Genomic DNA, 22656 nt, shown 5'->3' on the forward strand with positions numbered 1-22656 from the left:
GAACAAGTGAGTAAAAGAACTGAAGAATAGTTAAGGCAGGTGACCACTGTAATCTTAGGATTTTGAGACAAGTGCTGCCATTCCTGTTGATGTTTGGATGATAAAGTCTTTTTTTGAAAAAATATGTATTCTTTTGGCTACCTCAGTTTTATTAATAGTCGCAGCTCTCGGGTTCCTTGCTATGTCATGTGTATCCTTTGTTGCGGTGTTCGGGCTCTCTAGTTGTGGCACGCAGACTCCAGAGCGCCCAGCGTTCAGTGGTTGTGGCATGTGGGCTCTCTCGTTGGGGCTTGCGGGCTCCAGAGTACATGGACTCTGTTGCTCTATGACATGTGGGATCTTACTTCTCTGACCAGGAATCAAACATGCATCCCCTGTTTTGCAAGGTGGATCACCAGGGAAGATCTCGATGATAAATTCTTAGGGTAAATGTAGCCTTAGGTGGTTTGAAGAGGTAGTGTTAGGAAAATGAATTGTCACAAATTCATACCACCTTGATATGGACTGTCATTAGGTCCCATAATTGTGGCTTGCCAATGAAATATCATCCCCAGCTTGACCTGCAGAACATTGTGCTGGAGGATCATGGGCCAGATCACTAAAGTGAAAGTTGCTCAGTCATGTCCTACTCTTTGTGATCCCATGGCTGTAGCCCGCCAGGCTCCAATGTCCATGTGATTCTCCAGGCAAGAATAATGGACTGGGTACCTGTTCTCTTCTCCAGGGGATCTTCCCAACCCAGGGATTAAATCCAAGTCTCCTGCATTGCAGGTGCATTCTTTACCATCTGAGCCATGAGGGAAGCCCCCAAATCACTAAGTTCCTTATTAATTCATCACCTTAGTCTATGCTTTTTGTCTGGCTCCTCACTGTCAGTGTCTGACAGTGTCACCTCCTATCTCAGTGTCTGCCCAAAGGTCTGGCCCAAACTCTTGATTATCTGGGTGCTAGGATTGTCTCTTCATCTCACACCGGCTCTGCCAGACACAGGCACAGAGGGCCTTGGAACCTCCTCAAACTGCAGCCATGGCCTCCTCCCTGCCTGCCTGACAACTGGTGTATCCCTGGCCCTATGTACTCATACACACAACACGAGGTGATAGTATTTTTATTTTTAAGGTTTTTTTTTTGGTCGTACCATGTAGCTTGTGGGATCTTAGTTCCCTGACCAGGGACTGAACCCAGGCCACAGAAGTGAGAGCCTGGAATCCTAACTACTAGGCCACCAGGGCACTCTCTGTAGGATTATTTAGAAAATAGATTTTATTAAAGTACAGCTGATTTACAGTGTTGTATATCTCAGGATTCTTCCATGTTTGCATGCACATCTCTCAGCCAAGATGAATTTCACCGAAGAGGCCTATGGGTAGTTAGCATCATTTAGCATCACTCCTCTTTTGACCTCCAAGGAGCAGTTCTGCAAATATGTAGTCGGGGAGGTCTCCTGACTTAGAGAATGAGAAATACGTGGTCTCCCATCGGGTAGGGCACAGCCTTCTCCCTAATCATCCTATTTTCATCTTGGATTGTCTACCCTGAGGGGGCCCATCTACCTCCTGCCTCAAATCTCTGAGAGAGGTAGACCCTGAGAAATCTTTATTGGGAAGACATAAGGTCTGTTTTCTGTACCTTCTTCAGGCTGGCAAGGGGCTTTAGACCCTACCTAGTTGGGGGTCGTGGAGCTCTTTCCCTTCTCATTAAAGGGCCCCAGTGTGAATTCCATTGTTATTTTGACAAAATCTGCTCTGGGGAGTGTCTGGAGTCCCTGTATCACCACTGTCCTGTGACGCCCAAGAGAAAACAAAGTAAATAGTTAGATTAGAGAGGCAGAAGCTAAAGACTAGTAAAAGATTATTATAATCAGAGACTCAAACAAGGGCAGAAATCTGGTTGTACAAGGTCAGCATATTTTTGATGATCTCAGGCTTAAAATTTTAGTATTTTTCTATTTCTCTAGTAATTCTCTGTTTCTAAAATGGAAGGTCTGATCCTTTTGGTCCCAGGCCTTCTTCTTGGACTGAAAGGTCTTAGTTTCAGATTTGCAACAAGTATGGAAGACAGTAGAGCACTAGGCAAAATGTAACATAAATTAGTGTATTAAAAAGCAGTCAACTTTGTTGACAAAGGTCCATATAGTCAAAGCTATGGTTTTTCCAGTAGTCTTGTACAGATGTGAGAGTTGGACTGTTAAGAAGGCTGAGCACTGAAGAATTGATGCTTTCGAACTGTGGTGCTGGAGAAGAGTCTTGAGAGTTTCTTAAGCTGCAAGGAGATCAACCAGTCAATTCTAAAGGAACTCAACCCTGAATTTTCACTGGAAGGACTGATGCTGAAGCTGAAATGCCAATACTTTGGCCACCTGATGCGAAGAGCTGACTCATTTGAAAAGACTCTCATGCTAGGAAAGATTGAGGGCAGGAGGAGAAGCGGGCAACAGAGGATGAGATGGTTGGATGGCATTACTTACTTAATGGACATGAGTTTGAGCAAACTCTGGGGGACAGTGAAGAAGAGGGAAGCCTGGCTCGCTGCAGTCCATGAGGTTGCAAAGAGCTGGACATGACTTAGTGAACAACAAGGCATAGAAAAGCAAGGCAATCATTAGCTTCATACTAGCACCAGTCAGGGACATATTTAAATCACCCAGCATGGACAGAGAAGCTCAGTGAATTCTAAGAGGAAGGGTCAGGGCAAAGTGAAAGTGAAAGTGAAGTCGCTCAGTCGTGTCTGACTCTTTGCGACTCCATGGATGCAGCCTGCCAGGCTCCTCTGTCCATGGGCTTTTCCAAGCAAGAGTACTGGAGTGGGCTGCCATTTCCTTCTCCAGGGGATCTTCTCAACCCAGGGATCAAACCCAGGTCTCCCGCATTGTAGGCAGATGCTTTTACCATCTGAGCCACCAGTGAAGGGTCAGAGCAAAAAAGAGAATAATTATCTAAATCTACCAGACCGTGTCAAATATTCTGTAACTGGATTGAAGTACTGGGAGGCAAAAGGAAGATAGTAGCTATGGACACTTAGCCTAGGGTCTTAAGGGTTTTTTTTTTCATTTTTTCTTTTGTCCTTTTAAAATAGTAGTTTCAGATCATGCACTGGAATTTTCAGGTTCTGGGTCCTCTGGATCCTGGAGAAAGGGGTGGATATCTATATCAACTATATCACAGAGATAGTTGGAATGTGGGTCTTCAGGGTCCTGTAATATATCAGTGGAGAACAGGTTTAATCCTGGACAGATGAGCCCGGCTGGAAACCCCTGGAATTTGACTGTCATAGGCGCGCACAACAGGGCTTGATAAGGACCTTTCCATTTTGGGAGTAGCTAGTCTCTGCGGGCCTCATTTTTCCTGGTCTGTAAGAGTACCCAGTCTCCAGGTTTTACAACAGGGTAACTCAGACGGTCATCTGCAGTAGGCTGTACTTGGTTGCCATATTCTTGTGTGGCCTTCTGGACCTGGTCCAGATTTATAATGTGTTAATATTTAAGATGAGCCTGGGTTTCTTGATCAGTTAGCATGTCCAGAGTAAGGAATGGCCTTCTGTCGGTCATTTCGAAAGGGCTTAACTTGGTGGTGGTTCTAGGAGCTGCCCTGATCCTTAAGTGGGCTGTTGGCAGCAGGTGATACCACAACTCTGACATATCTTGACAGAGTTTGCCCAAAGTTTTCTTTAGTGTATGATTAACCTATTCCACTTTTCCTGAGGACTGAGGTCTCCAGGATAAATGGAGGTGGTATTTAATTCCTAAAGCCTGTGAAAGCTCTTGCGTGACCTTTGTTACAAATGAAGGCTCATTGTCGTTCTGAAGGTGACGAGGCAACCCGACTCTAGGAATAATTTCCTTTAGGGGCAACTTAGCAACTTCAGTTGCCTTCTCTGCTCTAATGGAGACAGCCTCTATCCATCCAGTAAAGGCATCCATAAAGACTAGTTAAGTATGTAAAGCCCTGAAAAGAGGGCATCTGAGTGAAATCTAATTGCCTGTCCTCTCCTGGATGAGTCCCTCATCACTGGACTGGGCTAGCAAGAAGGGGAGGCTTGAGGGTACTTCCTAGATTATGGGTGGCACAAAGGGCACAGGCTCGAGTAACTCTTACGTTGTCACCAGGAGCCCTTTCCCTGTAAAACATCAGAAAACAATCATAGACCTTGCATCTCCCCCAGATGGAGAGAATCATGTAGCCCTTTACTAATTTTCCATTGGTCAGAGAGAGGTATGAGCGATTTCTGATCTATGTGCCGCCAGCCATCTGTTTCTAGTTCCTTTTCTAAGGCCTGGGTGAACAAGTGTGGGCTGTCCTGAAACCCCTGAAGCAATACTGTCCAGGTATATTGTGGTATTTGACCTGAGTTGGGATTAGTCCACTTGAAGGCAAACAGATAGTATGATGAGGAAAGAACTGGGATGCAAAAGAAGGCATCCTTAAGGTTGAGTACAATAAACCATTTAGCGTCCTTAGGGATTTGCGTTAATATGATGAAAGTGAAAGAGAAGAGTGAAAAAGTTTGCTTAAAGCTCAACATTCAGAAAACTAAGATCATGGCATCTGGTCCCATCACTTCATGGGAAATAGATGGGGAAACAGTGGAAACAGTGTCAGACTTTATTTTGGCGGGCTCCAAAATCACTGCAGATGGTGATTGCAGCCAGGAAATTAAAAGACGCTTACTCCTTGGAAGGAAAGTTATGACCAACCTAGATAGCATATTCAAAAGCAGAGACATTACTTTACCAACAAAGGTCTGTCTAGTTAAGGCTGTGGTTTTTCCAGTGGTCATGTATGGATATGAAAGTTGGACTGTGAAGAAAGCTGAGTGCTGAAGAATTGATGCTTTTGAAATGTGTTGGAGAAGATTCTTGAGAGTCCCTTGGACTGCAAGGAGATCCAACCAGTACATCCTAAAGGAGATCAGTCCTGGGTGTTCATTGGAAGGACTGATGCTGAAGCTGAAACTCCAATATTTTGGCCACCTGATGCAAAGAGCTGACTCATTTGAAAAGAGCCTGATGCTAGGAGGGATTGGGGGCAGGAGGAAAAGGGGACGACAGAGGATGAGATGGCTGGATGGCATCACTGACTCGATGGACATGAGTTTGGGTGAACTCCAGGAGTTGGTGATGGACAGGGAGGCCTGGCGTGCTGCGATTCATGGGGTCGCAAAGAGTCGGACACGACTGAGTGACTGAACTGAACTGGAGGATTGGCCATTAGGGATGTATAGGGCCCACCACTTGGTTTACTGCTCTCAGGTCTTGTACCATCCTGTATTCCCCATTTGGCTTAACAACTGGTAGAGTAGGAGTGTTGTTCAGAGACAGCAGAGCAGCAAGAGGCCGTGCCTTAGGAATTTATCTATGAGGGGTTGTAAACCCTTCTTCATTTCCAGCTTTATAGGATATTGTCTGTTGTTAGGATAGGCAGTTTCTGGCCTAAGGCTAATTCTTACAGGTTGGGTGTTTACGGCCCTTCCAGAGGTTCCTTTGTCCCATACTGAAGCGTCTACTGCCTATAGTGTATGGCTGGAAGTAGAATCTTGCTCTTGTGGCTGGTGTGTCTTAGAGTCAAGATAAGGGGCTGCTTAGGACCTTTTAACCAGAGAATGACCCCGAGGGAGCTCAGAAGGTCCTTTCCCAGGAGTGGGGTAGGACACTGAGGCACAACTGGAAGGTCACGCAAAATCAACCGCTGCTCAGATTGGCAAGTGAGAGGCCCAGTAAAGTCATGAGCGCCCGGCTTTCTGTCGACACCGGTCACAGTACAGCTTTTGGAGCAAAGAGGTCCAGTGTGAGAAATTAAGACAGAGTAAGTGGCTTCCATATCAGTTAGGAAATCAATTTTTGTATCTGTCATGTCAAGGACTACCCCGGGCTCCTCAGTGGATATAGATGTCTTGTTGGGGGGAACTACCAGAATCCCCAGGCCACCTCAGTCCTATAGCATGGCCATCTCGGGATCGGGAGCACCCTGCTTCCCTGCAGGACTGGGGGCACTCCCTCTTCCAGTGATCTGTTTGTTTGCATGTTGGCCATGGCCCCGGGAGTTCTTTCTGGCAATCTCAGCGGCCTGTTGGCTTGCATTTTAGCATACTGTCTTGTTGGTCTTATCTCCAGATGGATAGTTGGACTTTCCTAGCCCCCTTGGGTTGTTCTGAGGTCACAAGGCATGACTGACAGCAACAACTATCAATTTTGCATGAACCCTGGCCTGTCTTTCTTCATGTTGGGTTCTATCCTTCTCTGAGCTTGATCTTGATTATTAGAAACCCAAAGGTCACATCTAAGAGCTGGGGGATGGGCGTTTGTGGGCCAAACTGTAACTTTTGGAGCTTCTGCCTAGTATCAGGGGTGGCCTGGCTCAGCAAGGACTGACCTTCAGCAGAGGACGGGGTCTGTGTTAGTATATTTCCTTAAATGGCTCCGCAAGCCACCCATGAAAGAGGGCTGGATTTTCTCTTTTTTCTTAGGTCACTTCTTTAACCTTTTCATAGTTAATTGACTTTTTGATACGCTTTCCCATCCTTTCTAATACACACTGGATCATGTACTTCCTGGTTTCTATTCCCTCCTGGGAATTATAATTCCAAGAGAGGCTTTTCAGGGTTACCCAGACAGGGATCTATACAGCCTTGTTCTGGATTCCCATCGTAACTTAAAAGGGAAACATTCACCGTGTCCAGAACCCTTGATGAACTGTGAATAGAGGACCAGGGTGTCCCTCAAATTCCTTGCAGCAGGAAGCCCCTTAGGTGGCACCAACCTTGACTTCCTCAGCCTGCCACTGAAGACTGGATTGCATCTCCCACTGCTGAGGCCACTGCATGGGTAGGAAGAACCACTGAGTGATCTTAAACTGTTCTTATACAAACTCTTAAAATGAATTTGGCTGATGGAAAATAAACAGTTTCTGGAAAAAAAAAATTCCAAGAGGGTTCCTGATTTGAGACTGCTTCTCCACCCATAGCATAATGTTCGGGTTGGTCTTTGGCAAGCTGGTCAGCCTACCCCTGGGCTGCTTCCAGATTCCCCATTTTCCCTCATGGGTACAATCAGGTAGATAGGACTACCCGAACATCCTCCCAAGTTAAATCATAGACCAGCCTTAGGACATGAAACCCTTCAAGAAACTTACTAGGGTCTTCAGTTTCTGTGTGCATTGGACTAAGTCAGTTAAAGAGAAAGGCACATGTAATCTGATTGGCCCTTTGCCATTCGCCACTTCCCTAAGAGGGGCACACTTCCCCTTATCCTGGGCGATAGGAAGCTCCACTGCGAGTTACCCCAGAGGGCCTAGTCTCTCTTTCTTGGGGTAACAATGTATGGTGGGACATTGGGAAGGTGGAGTTTGGGTCAGTCAGAGGGACCAGGAGAAGTAGGTGGCTCCAGAGATGCAGAGATACTGTCAGAAGTAGGAGGAGCTCAGTTTTCCCCCTGAAAGATAAAGAGAGCTGAGAAGAGGATCATCTAAAATGTCAAGAGAGTCTTCTGCTGGTTCCCAGGCTTTGAATTACAAGAGTTGTATAGGGCAGGGTTTGGGTAAAGGATCATGAAAGCCTTTATAGAGAACCTGACCTCACCCCATTTTCCCATCCTGTGGCAAAGATCCAGTTGCAGAATGGTATTGTAATCGAGAGACCAAGTTTCAGGCCATTTTTCTACATTTCCCAACTTAAACAAGGCCAAGCCCTGTTACAGTAGAATTTTAAGTTTTTCCTTTTTTGGTCCATCCATTAAAATATTTCCAATTCTTAAGGATATACTGCAGAGGTGTCTCTTCTGGCTTGGAGGGGGATTCTCCCATGTTGAGAAACCTCCAGCAAAGAATGAGACAGCACTCTGAGAATGGAATCCAGTGTCCCAGGAACAGTTAACAGGAGGCTTTAACCTGAAGGAGTTCCAGGTGTCCCTGAAATTCCCTTTGAACTTGTTGGGGGTCTAGGCATCCTCTATTCGCCCACTGATTGCCGACCAGATGTGTCTGGCCTTCCTTGTGACTTTGTGCGAAGCTCCTCCTCCAGCACAGCCAGAGAAGGGCTTTTGAACCAGTTCAGACTGGTTGCCTGGACTTTCCTTAGGAAGGATCCATTATCTATAGAGTTTATGTCCTGTGATAAGTCTTCCTGTGCTGGGGTGTATTCCTCGTGACTGACTGAGCATCTATGATGTTTATGATTTGGGATTCTGGGTAGCAGCCAGTCTGATAGGCTGTCCATAATAGGATATATAGACTGCCAAGGCCTGGAGTGAAGAGACCTGATAGATGCAAAGAAGAACCCTTGAGGAAATCGGAGTTGGGCACAATGGAAGATGGCACGGGGTTCAAGCTTGAGGGCTGAAAGGCAGAGAAATTCTCAAAGTAGATTTCTGGGCATTGAGTGAGGTGAGGGACTAGACAACAGAAGAACCCCAAATCATTTTCTCTGTCTTCCTGGCAGCTGAGATACAATTAAGAATCATCTATCGATTTTGTCTGACATAGACAGCACCAATTGTGACTGTGGCAGGGATGCAGTTAAGGAATGATATCTAGGAAATCCTTCCCTAGAAGAGCACAGCAATAAGGAGTGAGAAAGAGACTTTGTTGTGGGAGTAAAGTGGAAAAGAAAACTGTAGTGGAGGGTTCCATATAGGACAGTGAGAGAGACCCCTCAGGCTCCCGCACTGTTGGAAATCACAAATAATTTGTGATGGTTTCATGGTGGAAATCACATGGTTTCCACCATGTCTCAGAGGACAGCATCAGCTATCACCCAAGCATTGTTTGAATCAGCATGGCCTGGGGAAATTAGCCTGCCACCCCCATGTTGGGGGGTACCCGTAATGCTGTGAACGGGCAGAGATTATGCCCTTGGGTCTTGAAAGCAAAGTGAAGAGTGAGAATCAGAAAGCAAGAGCAAAAGTTAGGGGCCTCAAGCCGCAGCTCAGCAACGCCTGTGATTTACTTTGACTTTCTAAATTCCCAGATTTTGGTACCAAATGTGATCTCAGGTGGTCTTGTCCTGCAGCAGCCTGAAGCCGGGATGGGTTTCTCTGCCAGAGACTGAGGCTGGGTCGCAGCAGTGAGAGCACCAGGTCCTGGCCACTAGATCAGTGGTCAGAGACAAGGCCCTGACTCCTTGCTTTCAGTTCAGTTCAATTGCTCGGTCATGTCTGACTCTTTGCAAACCCATGGACTGCAGCATGCCAGGCTTCCCTGTCCCTCACTAACTCCCGGAGCTTTCTCAGACTCATGTCCATCAAGTCGGTGATGCCATCCTAACATCTCATCCTCTCTCCCTTTCTCCTCCCGCTTTCAGTCTTGCCCAGCATCAGGGTAGTTTCCAAGAGTCAGTTCTTCACATCAGGTGGCCAAAGAATTGGAGTTTCAGCTTCAGCATCAGTCCTTCCAATGAATATTCAGGATTGACTTCCTTTAGGATGAACTGGTTGGGTCTCCTTGTGGTCCAAGGGACTCTCAAGAGTCTTCTCCAACACCACAGTTCAAAAGCATCAGTTCTTCAGCACTCAGCTTTTTTATAGTCCAACTTTTACATCCACACGTGATTACTGGAAAAACCATAGCTTTGACTAGATGGATCTTTGTTGGCAAAGTAATGTCTCTGCTTTTTAATATGCTGTCTAGGTTGGTCGTAACGTTTCTTCCAAGGAGCAACGTCTTTTGATTTCATGGCTGCAGTCACCATCTGCAGTTATTTTGGAGCCAAAGAAAATAAAGTCTGTCCCTGTTTTCATTGTTTCCCCATCTATTTGCCATGAAGTGATGGGACCACATGCCATGATCTTAGTTTTCTGAATGTTGAGTTTTAAACCAACTTTTTCACTCTCCTCTTTCACTTTCATCAAGAGGCTCTTTAGTTCTTCACTTTCAGCCATAAGGGTGATGTCATCTGCTTATCTGAGGTTATTGATATTCCTTCTGGCAATCTTGATTCCAGCTTGTGCTTCATCTAGCCTGGCATTTCTCATGATGTACTCTGCATATAAGTTAAATAAGTAGGGTGACAGTATACAGCCTTGACGTACTCCTTTCCAGATTTGGAACCAGTGTGTTGTTCCATGTCCAGTTCTAACTGTTGCTTCTTGACCTGCATACAGAGTTCTCATGAGGCAGGTCAGGTGGTCTGGTATTCCCATCTCTTTAAGAGTTTTCCAGTTTGTTGTGATCCACACTGTCAAAGGCTTTGGCATAGTCAATAAAGCAGAAGTAGATGTTTTTCTGGGACTCACTTGCTTTTTTGGTGATCCAGCAGATGTTGGCAATTTGATCTCTAGTTCCTCTGCCTTTTATAAATCCAGCTTGAACATCTGGAAGTTCATGGATCACATACTGTTGAAGTCTGGCTTGGAGAATTTTGAGCATTAATTTGCTAGCATGTGAGATGAGTACAATTGTACAGTAGTTTGAACATTCTTTGGCATTGCCTTTATTTGGGATTGGAATGAAAACTGACCTTTTCCAGTCCTGTGGCCACTGCTGAGTTTTCCAAATTTGCTAGCATATTGAGTTCAGCACTTTCACAGTGCCATCTTTCAGGATTTGAAATAGCTCAACTGGAATTCCATCACCTCCACTAGCTTTGTTTGTAGTGATGCTTCCTAAGGCCCACTTGACTTCACATTCCAGGATGTCTGGCTCTAGGTGAGTGATCACACCATCGTGGTTATCTGGGTCATGAAGATCTTTTTTGTACAGTTCTTCTGTGTATTCTTGCCACCTCTTCTTAATATCTTCTGCTTATGTTAGGTCCATACCATTTCTGTCTTTTATTGAGCCCATCTTTGCATGAAATGTTGCCTTGGTATCTCTAATTTTCTTGAAGAGATCTTTAGTCTTTCCCATTCTATTGTTTTTCTCTAATGCTTTGCATTGATCACTTAGGAAGGCTTTCTTATCTCTCCTTGCTGTTCTTTGGAACTCTGCATTCAAATGGGTATATCTTTCCTTTTCTCCTTGGCTTTGCAGAAAAGAATTCCCACAAAGACAGAAGTAGTGAAACCAGAAAAGTGTTTATTTAGGAGGAAAAAGAGTATAGTACCTGTAGATAGACTTGGGTGGACTCAGAGAGAGAGTTGAGCCCTTGTGGTAGTTTGAATCACTTTTATGGGGCATTTCTTCTGACTTTTTCTTTGGCCAGTCACTTTGATTTGCCTGGGTCAGAGTTCATATTTGGTATATCTCAGGATCTTCACATATCTCTTGGCCAAGATGGATTCCACCAAAGAGGCCTATGCATAGTTAGCATCACTTAACATCAGTCCCCTTTTGACCTCCAAGGAGTCTTTCTGCGCATGTGTAGACAGGGAGGTCTCCTGACTTTGAGAAGGAGAAATATGTGGTCTCTTATCTTCTGTCTGGGCAGGGCTCAGCCTCCTCCCTGATTGTCCTGCTATTTTCATCTTGGCCCATCTACTTCCTGCCTCAGGATGTTTTGAATAAGTTGGTTCTACCAAGGCCAGTGGGTCCTCTGTCACTGCCGCCTTGCACACATCATGGTGGTGCCCAAGCTTGGCCTCTCAAGGCTACTTCTTTTCCAGCTGCATTCATGTACTCACTCACCGTGTCCTTTATCACCTTGTGACATCTCTCCCAAGACAACTGGGTCCAGAGGAACTTGTCACCAGTCCAGACACCCCTTTCTTGGTGTGTAATTAGACTTTAATAACTATTCCTGTCAATGGACCTCCGTTGGAATCATCCAACTGAATTACATTTGAGAAATTCTGATAACACTATATTTTAAAAGGCAAGTGGCCAAGGTCACCTTCGCCTTTGGAGACTACTTAAGTTTACTTTGCAAATTTAGCCCCCTCCTCAGGGCTTCCCTGTGGCTGAGACGGTAAAGATTCTGCCTACAGTTCAGGAGGCTCGGGTTCATTCAATCCCTGGGTCAAGAAGGGAATGGCAACACACTCCAGTATTCTTGCCCGGAGAATTCCATGGGCAGAGGAGCCTGGCAGGCTACAGCCCAAGGGGTGGCAAAGAGTCAGATACAACTGAGCAACTCACATTTCATTTCATTTTCCAGCTATTAGAGCTGAGTAGCAAAACCAATCACTATTGGGTATGGCTTACTAAACTTAAATTTGTATAACTAAGAAGAGTTGTTCAAGTGATTCTTTCAGTAAGAAAGGTCTACCAAGGGACTTTTTAACATTATCCAAACAGAAATAATCTGATACTTTCTTACTCAGATGGTAAAGCATCTGCCTGCAATGCGGGAGACTCGGGTTCGATCCCTGTGTTGGGAAGATCTCCTGGAGAAGGAAATGGCAACCCACTCCAGTACTCTTGCCTGGAGAATCCATGGATGGAGGAGCTTGGTAGGCTACAGTCCATGGGGTCTCAAAGAGTCGAACACGACTGAGTGGCTTCACTTTCATTTTCTTACTAAATAAAGTTTAAAAATGTTTTGATTCACCAGACACAGCCACATAAGTGCAAATAACCTAGCATGTCTCTGTCACTTTATTGTTGAGTCGCTCAGTTGTGTCTGACTCTTTGGTGACCCCATGGACTGCAGCCCACCAGGCTCCTCTGTCCTTGGGGTTTCCCAGGCAAGAATACTGGAGTGGGTTTCCATTTCCTCTTCCAGGGGATCTTCCTGACCCAGGGATTGAACTTGCATTTCCTGCTTGGCAGGTGGATTCTTTCCATTGAGCCACCTGGGAAACCCCCTGTCACTTAGTCGGTCCTCAAAAAAATGTTAATTCTTTCCTTCCTCCATTCTGCTTCAGCTTGACCACACCTTAACATCTTTCAGCTGAGAACACCAGCTTTCCAGAGACCTAACCCACTCCTAAATATCCATTTCTCTGCTTGTGAGTGAAAGTCACTCAGTCGTGTCCAACTCTTTGCTACCCCATGGACTATACAGTCCATGGAATTCTCCAGACCAGAATAATGGAGTGGGCAGCCTTTCCCTTTTCCAGGGGATCTTCCCAACCCAGGGATCAAACCCAGGTCTCCCTCATTGCAGGCAGATTCTTTACCAGCTGAGCCACAAGGGAAGCCCATTTCTTTGCTTGACTCTGAATAAACACGATGCAGATGGTTCTGGGTTGTCTCCTGACAAGCTCACCAAGCTTGCTGTAGATGTTAGCTTGTTCTTGGGCATAAAACAAGACCTGTGAATGGCCTCCAGCAAGGTTCTCCCTTCAGAGCTGCTTTTGGGGTGTAGGTTGCCTGAGTGAGTTTATACTTCTTGCAAATAGATTTCATTTCACATTTGTATTCAGCTTGTTTTTGTATACAGCAAGCATGCCCAGAACATTTTGTCATGGAAAGTAATTTGCTAATCTAGAAATAAACAATGCAGAGCTAGTGTCACTCTGAAGACACGTGGGACCATTTATAAAGTGTTCCCTGTCCTCAGCCTCTGTGCCACAAATATACTTCCTGCTTTCAGTGAGAAAGGGTGTGGTGTCTGCTGTTTTGGAGCCTTAGTTTCATGGGACCGTTCTTTTCTCGCCTGGTTTTGCCAACAAAACATGTGATTGTGTGGTTAAGACACACAGAGAGGCCCCAGGCCGTTGCGGTCACAGGCTGACCTCAGACTCTTGTCTCAAGCCTTCCCCAGACAAGCTCTTTATCACATTTCATTGCTGAATTCCCAGACCTCACCTCAAGACCCAGGGGTGGGGCTTCTCAAAGCCGACTCTATTCTCCGAAGGAGAGTGACATTTCCCTTGAATTATTTTGGGTTCAGATCAGAAATGATTTTCCACATGTTTCACGAGACCCACCGGGTGCTTAACACCGTATTACTCTCAGCGGCGTTTAACCATTGGTTTTAGACACGCATTCTAGTAGAAACAGAAAGAAGAAAAAGTGACTAATTCCAAAGCTCTCTTGAAATGATCCTTATTCCCTCCTGACATTTCTTAAACTGGCCTTCTTTTGTTTTAATTTCTTCAACAGCAAGTGAAAGTGTTAGTCACTCTGTTGTGTCCACCTCTTTGTGACTCCATGGACTGTAGCCCGCCAGGCTCCTCTATGCTCCTCATAGAATTCTCTAGGCTGAAGTATTTTGCTCATGCTACGAAGTGTGGCTTTGGCTTAGCTGCCTTTGTTTTTTTTCTTTTCCCCCAGAGTTAGCCTTTCTCTCTGCAAAACATTGCATCCTGGCTCTTGGAAATCCCCACTGAATCTGGAGGAATTATGTCTTGCCAACCAGCCTGCTTTCCTGGAACCCAGCGTGATTGCTGACAGCACACCGGTTGCTCCACTTGACAGTCAGTTTGCTTGTCTCATTTCACGTGTATGTTCACCGGTAAGTATCCGTAAATGTGGAAAGCCTTCCTTTCCACAGTTTATTATGTTTCTTGGCCATGATAATTACTTTTATAATACCACTTGTGAATAAATTGACCAAATTAGGATGAATCACCTGGCTGGCCCTTGGCTCCTGGAATGATCCTGCACGTGTGACTTGGTGACATTATTAAAAATACAGCAGGATAGACCTGCCCAGGCATTACAGCAGGAGGTTCATTTGTGATGCTGCCTTACGGAGATAAGGAGATGAGAGCAAATTGTTCCAGCGGCTTGGCCTGCCTGGCCAACAGTTCGGAGGAGGAGCTGCCGGAGGGGCTGAAGGCGTTCGGGAACCTGGACCTCGTATTCACAGTGGTGTCGGCCCTGATGATCGGCCTGCTGATGTTCTCCTTGGGATGCTCTGTGGAGGTCCAGAAGCTCTGGGGACACATCAGGAGACCCTGGGGCATCGCTGTGGGAATGCTCTGCCAGTTTGGGCTCATGCCTCTCATCGCCTACCTCCTGATCATCAGCTTCTCCCTGAAGCCACTCCAAGCTATAGCTGTCCTCATCATGGGGTGTTGCCCAGGGGGAACTGTCTCAAACATTTTCACCTTCTGGGTGGATGGAGATATGGATCTCAGGTAAGTTACATGAGGGAAGCTCAGCTGTCTTCCCCTGCTTGGGGTGGGTGTTGGAGGCTTGCACGGTTGTGTTAAACACTCTGCCAATCTAGATAGAGTTTCCAGTGGGAAACATTTTACAGAGACTTGTTCAGTCCCAGAAGGACTTTCATCTTTTTTACCCCCTTGATTTTTGGCCACACCACACAGCATGTGGGATCTTAGTTCCCGGACCTGAGATGGAACCCATACCCCCTGCAGTGGAAGTGGGGAGTCTAAGCCCTTAAACCACCAGGGAAGTCCCCAGGACTTTCCTTTTTGAACTTAAAATTAACTTTGCTGTGACTGTCCTCTGTTTTACTGGCAACTTTTCTGCGTTATTCTTTTCAGAGTAAAGGGGCTGGGCTCATACACAGTAGTGAAGTCATGTCTCCGCCTCACCCAGTGGCCCTTCCTAGGCGTGAACTCATTCTCACCCACACTGATGGCTTTAACAACAGTCCTAATTTCACAATAGGCTCAGACTCCCAGGAAGCTAAGGATAGTTGGTTGCTATTGTAGTGGGGATGATGGTGGTGTCCGCACAAGCAGAATGAGGGCCTCGTGACCCTAATGAGCACCTAGTTTATGAGATCAGTATTTTGGGGGATTGGATAAGGGTGCTTCAGGGGTATCCTGCTTTAAGAGGCCTGTTGAGTTGACTTGCGGAGTAACACAAAGACTTTTATGACTAAAGCTTTTTTGTGGCTTTGCAGATGCTTAGCATTCACTACTAGAATCTCATTCCTTTCATTTTGGTCAATGACCCTGATCCCAGTTACAGTGTAGCTGAAAACCCGTGGGGAGACATCAGGCTTTATCATTCATTTACATTTTAATGAAAATGAATTAATCACATATATTTTGGAGTACTTGTTCCGATGAGGGGAAAAAAAGGGCATTTGAGGAAAGGATGGAATCACAATTATAAAAATGAAAGGGCTACAAAGCAGTGGTCGTTCTAGAATCTTTGCTTACTTATGAACAAGCTGTTTCACCTTTTGCCCCGGGGAAGACCTACTTATAAATTTAAATCTTTGTTCGGTATGTATGCCATTTAGTTGAAATTTAGTATACAATGAATGAATGAATCAGGTGGTGACTTTGCTGGGAGTTGACGTTAGTGAGTCAGCTGCAGCTATGGGTTTCTAGTTTCCTGCATGTGCTCAGTGTTTAGCATATGGAACTTATTTCACCTATAAATTTTAATGGGTTCATGCCAAGCAGACCAATAATTAATTTTCATATGGTTATGTTTTTAGTTACCCACTTATCAAAGATTTAAAGTGAATCACTTGCCTCGCTCATTTAAACTCTCCCCCCTCAATGTGCACTGCTAATTGAAATTCAATAAAGCTGACATTAACATAATAATTGGAAAATGATAAATATTCTTTACACAAAGTTTATATAACAGTGATAACTTCCAGGGACTGCAAGTTTTGGGCAAGAAAAAGGACACATACTTATTAAGTACCCTGAACAGGCACAGGACTGATGCTTTCACGCATGCTCTTTCTCTTCTTTTTTGGCCCTCAAAACAACCTTGTAAATGACCGTTTATAATTCTGAATTTTATGGCTGAGAAAATTGTGTCTCAGATTGGTTAAGTAGATTGCCAAATGCTACACATTGAATATGGCAAAATTCAGATTTAAAGTCACAGCTGTTTCTCATCAATCTGCAATTTGGGCACTTTCTTCAATGCTATTTATTAGCACAACTAGATCTTCTGAGTATGAGCATAAATCTTTAAAAATATTTTTTTATTGAAGTATAGTTCCTTTACAATGTTGTGTTAGTTTCTGCTGTACAGCAAAGTGAGTCAGCTATATGTTTACCTAAATCACCACTTTTTCGAATTTCCTTCCCATTTAGGCCACTTAGAGCACTTTAGGTCATTTAGAGCATTGAGTAGTGTTCCCTGTGCTCTACAGTTCATTCTCTTTAGTTATCTATTTTATACATCGTAGTGTATATTAATCCCAATCTCCCAATCCGTCCTAAACCCCCTTCTTTCCTGCTTGGTGTCTGTACCTTTGTTTGCTACATCTGTGTCTCTTTGTCTGCTTTGCAAACATGTTCACCTATACTCAGAGAAGGCAGTGGCGCCCCACTCCAGTACTCTTGCCTGGAAAATCGCATGGATGGAGGAGCCTGGTGGCTGCAGTCCGTGGGGTCGCAAAGCGTCGGACACGACTGAGCGACTTCACTTTCACCTGTCCTATTTTGCTAAACTCCACATATATGTGTTAATACAGTATTTGTTTTTTCTCTTTCCAACTTACTTCACTCTGTGTGACTGTCTCTAGGTCCATCCATCTCTCTGCAAATGGCACAATTTTGTTCCTTTTTGTGGCTGAGTAGTACTCTTGCCTGGAAAATCCCATGGATGGAGGAGCCTGGTAAGCTGCGGTCCATGGGGTCGCTAAGAGTCAGACACGACTGAGCGACTTCACTTTCACTTTTCACTTTCATGCACTGGAGAAGGAAATGGCAACCCACTCCAGTGTTCTTGCCTGGAGAATCCCAGGGACGGGGGAGCCTGGTGGGCTGCCGTCTCTGGGGTCGCACAGAGTCGGACACGACTGAAGCGACTTAGCAGCTTAGCAGCAGTATTCCATAGTATATATGTACCACATCTTCTTTATCCATTCCTCTGTTGATGGACATTTAGGTAGGAGCATACATCTTTAAACAGTGTTCTTAAATACCTCTGGGAAAGAGAACATTTATCTTCATCTCTTATTAGCCAACATTATAATAAAAGCACCAATAATAGGAAGTCTGTAAAATGTAATGCTCATTTTACTTTGCTTAATTAGCTTTTAACTTCAGTCAAATTAACCTATAAGCCTCATTTGTAAAATGGGGTTAAAATTACCTATTCCCCATGAGACTGTATTTTAAGCAGGAAATATATATGGAGGGTGCCAGGGACATAGTAGGTACACAGTAAATATTAGCTACTTTCCCCTTTTTCTTATAAAATTTTGATTTCAAGCCTCACAAACAAAAAAACAAAACAAAAATCAAGTAAAAAAAATTTAAATTCAAAGAAATGAAAATTTTAAATGGGGACTAAATACTAGATTTTCAAAAGCTTATAGATACAAGAGTAAGAAATCTTAATTTTATGTAAAAATTATAAATTGGAAGCTCAGTATTATTGACTGAAACAGTATCCAAGTTCATTGCTTTTCTTACTTGACTACCAACAAAAATAACTTTTAACAAAACTCAGTAGACAATCATTGATAGGAATTCTGTTTTTCATACTGGATGAAATCTAAGAGCATTTAGTCTAGCATCTGGTAGCTCAGATGGTAAAGAATCCATCTGCAATGAAGGAGACCCAGGTTTGATCCCTCGGTTGGGAAGATCCTTTGGAGAAGAGCATGGCCACACCTTCCAGTCTTCTTGTCTGGAGAAGTCCGTGGACAGAGGAGCCTGGTGGCTGAAGTCCGGGAGGTTGCAGAGTCAGACACAACTGAGTTTCTGTATTCTTGAGTGTCTGATGCTGACCGCAGTCCTCTTCCCAGTCACCTGGGGTCATCATCTTGGCAGTCCCCTGTGACTCCGTCCATGCTTCTCTTCCTCCGTTCAGTCCTGTGGCTCGTACTGTAGCCCAGCCTCTTGGCGTCACGCAGAGCTTGGCTTCCCATCTCTCCACTGTCATCACCTCTATTCAGGCCCCACAGTTCCTTTCTTGGCCAGTTGCAGCACCTTCACAATGTACTCTCTGCCTTCCATCATGGTTTTGTAGTAAGTGGTTAAGATATGTTAAGAATGTACTCATGCCTCCATCATGGTTTTGTAGTAAGTGGTTAAGATAGGCTCTGAGATTTGACTGCTTGTCTTTATATCCTGACTTGGGACCTCTTTTTTATAACTAGAAATCATAGTAGTTCCTTTGTGGTATTGTGAGGAGAAAAGGAATATATACATATAAAGGCTTTTCAACACCTGCTAAATTGAATAGAACCTAATTCAAGTCTAATGGACTTCTGTAGGTTTATTTCCCATTAACCCCTTAAGCATAGCTGGTCTGTAGTAAGAATGGACTGCTAATTGTTCTTTAAACATATCCCACACATAAAAAAATTTTTTTAAATTTATTTATTTAGCTGTGCCTGGTCCTTTTGCAGCACGTGGGATCTTTAGTTGCAGCATTTGGGATCCAGTTCTCCAGTTCAGTTCAGTAGCTCAGTCGTGTCTGACTCTGTGACCCCATGAACCGCAGCACTCCAGGCCTCCCTGTCCATCACCAGCTCCCAGAGTTTACCCAAACTCTGGGTAAACTCAATGTCCATTGAGTCGGTGATGCCATCCAACCAGCTCATCCTCTGTCATCCCCTTCTCCTCCTGCCCTCAATCTTTCCCAGCATCAGGGTCTTTTCAAATGAGTCAGCTCTTTGCATCAGGTGGCCAAAGAATTGGAGTTTCAGCTTCAACATCAGTCCTTCCAATGAACACCCAGGACTGATCTCCATTAGGATGGACTGGTTGGATCTCCTTGCGGTCCAAGGGACTCTCAAGAGTCTTCTCCAACACCACAGTTCAAAAGCATCAATTCTTCGGCGCTCAGCTTTCTTTATAGTCCAACTCTCATATCCATACATGACCACTGGAAAACCCATAGCCTTGACTAGATGGACCTTTGTTGGCAAAGTAATGTCTCTGCTTTTTAATATGCTGTCTATGTTGGTCATAACTTTTCTTCCAGTTCTCCAACCCGGGATTGAATCTGGGCCCCCCACGTTGGGAGCTTGAAGTCCTAGTCACTTACTAACTTGGTCATCTTGGCAGGTCATGTAAATTTTGTATGCTTTAATTTTATCAGGGAAGCCCACTTCTAAAATAGGGAAAAACATAAGCTACCTCACTGGTTGTTGCCTGGATTGAATGAGGCAATACACACACACACACACACATATATATGTATAAATATAAAGTTATTATTATTATATAGGTTAGGCAAAAGAGCACTGTGTCAGAGGTCTGTGTTTTAGGTCCTGTGTCTTTGAGCAATTTGCCTTTCTGGATTGTTTCCTCATTTGTGAAAGTAATGGGTTAGACTCTCTGAGGTCCCTTTTTCTTTTCTTTTCATTGTAGTTTATTGCAGGATATTGAATATAGTTCCCTTTCTATACAGTAGAACCTTGGTGACCCATTCTATATATAATAGTTTGCATCAGCTAATCCCTAACTCCCAATCCGGCCCTTCCCTGCTGCCTCCCCCTTGGCAGCCACAGGTCTGTTCTCCGTGTCTGTGACTTGGCTTCTGTTTCGTAGGTAAATTCGTGTTATATGAGGTCCTTTTTTCCATTGTGGTAAACACAGATAACATAGCAGTTACCGTTTTAAGTGTACAGGCAGTGGCGTTAAGTACATTCAGGATATTACAGGATCTGTTCCCCAACCGGGGACTGAATCTGGCTCCTGGCATCAAGAGCCTGGGATCCTAGCCACTAGGCTACCTGGGAACTCTAGTTTGATAACTTTTGATGTAGGAAATCTGTCCTTCCCTGAGGACGTGTTTTTGTCCTTAGCAGCAAAGAAAGAATTCTGGGCACTCATGGTGGTAGAGCCTGAGAGAGTCAGCGGCCAATTTTGACTTTAAAGAAGTTCTTGATCCTTCAGCAGAGACCCTGAAAATAGGACTTCAGATTCTTCAGGTCTGCTTAACAGGGCCTGGTGGAGAACTGAAGAGGAGAGAGACAGAACTGAGACTGAATCCATGTGACTTAGTGTAAGTTTCTGTCTATAACTCTACATACTTTAGTATTTTTTTTCCTAATGAAAATAATACCCACACATAGAATTGTTTTATAGATGAAAAGAGGGAAATGTATGTAATGAAGTCTGATACTTGGCATGTGGTACTCAATAAATGCTGATTACTCTTCTTGAGGAGCAGCAGACAGGAGTAATGTTTATATTTGGGGATGAAAAACCTGGCCTGGAACCTATCTCTAGGGCCAAGTCTATTGATCTGATCTTATAGTATATTCCATGTCCATCTGGCTAGCTAGATAATTTTATGTGTTTTTTTTTTTTTTTTTCCAGTGGGAGAGCAAATTATTTTTTCACAGTTTTGAGTGTCAGCGTTCCAGAGTTTATTGGTTTCAAGCTAAAAACCATTGAATAATTTAAACCCATTGCAAAATAGTATACCCATGGACACTACACTTTAGTATAATGCACAGATATGTAATTTCCATGTTTTAAAGGAGGTTCAGGGTTTACCTGTTTGTCCAGACCTGTCGAGTCTGTCTCATTATTCTCTATAATGGTTTGTGGATGGTGATGCTATTCTGCTTAGTGCAAGCGGATTCTTGTTATACTGCAGTCAGATTTTGCCAACAGTTTTCCTCGGTGAGTAGCTGAGAGACCCAGTTGGCCACATCCTCTGTTTATGCTGCACTGGAATTTCATGGCAGTAAAGCAAAAGGTGTGACTGTCCATCGCATTCATGCACACTTGCTGTGTGCTTTTCCAAGCTTTGTTGGTATTTGTAATTGTTGGCAGAGCACCAGGGTCACGGATGGCCATCCATCCTTGACCATTACTGTGCGTGTGATGGGCATGAGTTGTGTAAAGGGTGGAAATTGTCACCTGTGTGATCAAGGGTACAGAATGAGTCTGATAGAATCTCACAGTTTGCTTCCCACAGTCATTAATCCTACATTTTTGGTGCGTGCGTCATGCTCAGGCTCTTCAGTCATGTCTGACTCTGCGACCCCATGGACTGTAGCCCACCAGGCTCCTCAGTCCATGGGATTCTCCAGGCAAAAGTGCTGGAGTGGGTTGCCATTCCCTTCTCCAGGGGATCTTCCTGACCCAGGGATGGAACCTGTGTCTCCTGCCTTACAGACAGATTGTTTACCCACCGCACCACCTGGGAAACCCTACCTTTCTGGGATTTGATCCAAAGCCATACAGGTGGAAAATGCTATGCTAGTTCTCCAGAAGTTCAAGATCAAAGCGATGTAGTATCGACTTCCTTTCAGCATGTGATGGTATGAGGAGCCAGAAATGAAGCACTGTCATAGACTAGGAATTAGGAAGTGTCCCAGACACCCTCTTCATGGATACAGAGATTTGAAAGCTCTGGCAAACTGCTTTTCTTCCTTAATTTGCTCTTCAGTTAGGAAGAATACTTTGCCCAACTCAAACATTCATTGTTTTTGTATTTTATTTTATTAGTTTATTTAGGCTGTGCTGGGTCTTCATTGCTGCAGAGGTTTTTCTCTAGTTGCGGCAAGTGGGGCTACTCTAATTGCAGAGCACAGGCTTCTCACTGTGCTGGCTTGTTGTGGCAAACGGGCCCTAGGGCAAAGATCCCGAGGGCTGTGACTAAGACCCAGCACAGCCAAGTAAATAAAAGAAGACAATAGATCAGTTTCATACCTTATACAATATAAAATATAAATTTTAGATGAGCTGAAAACATAAATGTAAAATATAAACCTATGAAAAAGTAAAAAGTGGGGGCAATATTTGAAAAACCTCAGGAGGAGGGGGGATCTCTAATAAAACAGGGAACTCAGAAGCCGGGGGGAAAATGGACAGATTTGACTACCTCTGTGTTCATTATTTATTGTGGCAAAAGTCATAAGCATAGTTAAAATATACGCTTGGAAAAATGTTTGTATTACATTTGATGATATGAAATCAACTCTGAATATTCATTGGAAAGACTGATGCTGAAGCTGAAGCTCCAGTACTTTGGCCACCTGATG

The 22656-nt window shown here is 44.3% G+C and overlaps 2 protein-coding genes across 3 annotated transcripts in view; both read left to right on the plus strand.

Moving 5' to 3' along the window:
* The window catches only part of C6H4orf36 (chromosome 6 C4orf36 homolog), a 40807-nt gene extending 25909 nt beyond the window's left edge, over nt 1–14898 (plus strand). For both annotated transcript variants that reach the window (XM_086404969.1, XM_086404968.1), the window contains exons 5-6: nt 14085–14265; nt 14373–14898. The gene's annotated coding sequence lies outside the window, so the exon portion shown is untranslated. The remainder of the gene's footprint in view (nt 1–14084; nt 14266–14372) is intronic.
* The window catches only part of SLC10A6 (solute carrier family 10 member 6), a 29487-nt gene continuing 21323 nt past the window's right edge, over nt 14493–22656 (plus strand). Inside the window, exon 1 of the mRNA XM_086404967.1 lies at nt 14493–14893. Within this exon, the coding sequence (XP_086261093.1) occupies nt 14493–14893 (401 nt within the window). The remainder of the gene's footprint in view (nt 14894–22656) is intronic.

This window comes from Bos grunniens, chromosome 6, assembly GCF_055505025.1.
Source record: "Bos grunniens cultivar Pamir isolate PY7600 chromosome 6, Bosgru_T2T1.0, whole genome shotgun sequence".
NCBI lineage: Eukaryota > Metazoa > Chordata > Mammalia > Artiodactyla > Bovidae > Bos > Bos grunniens.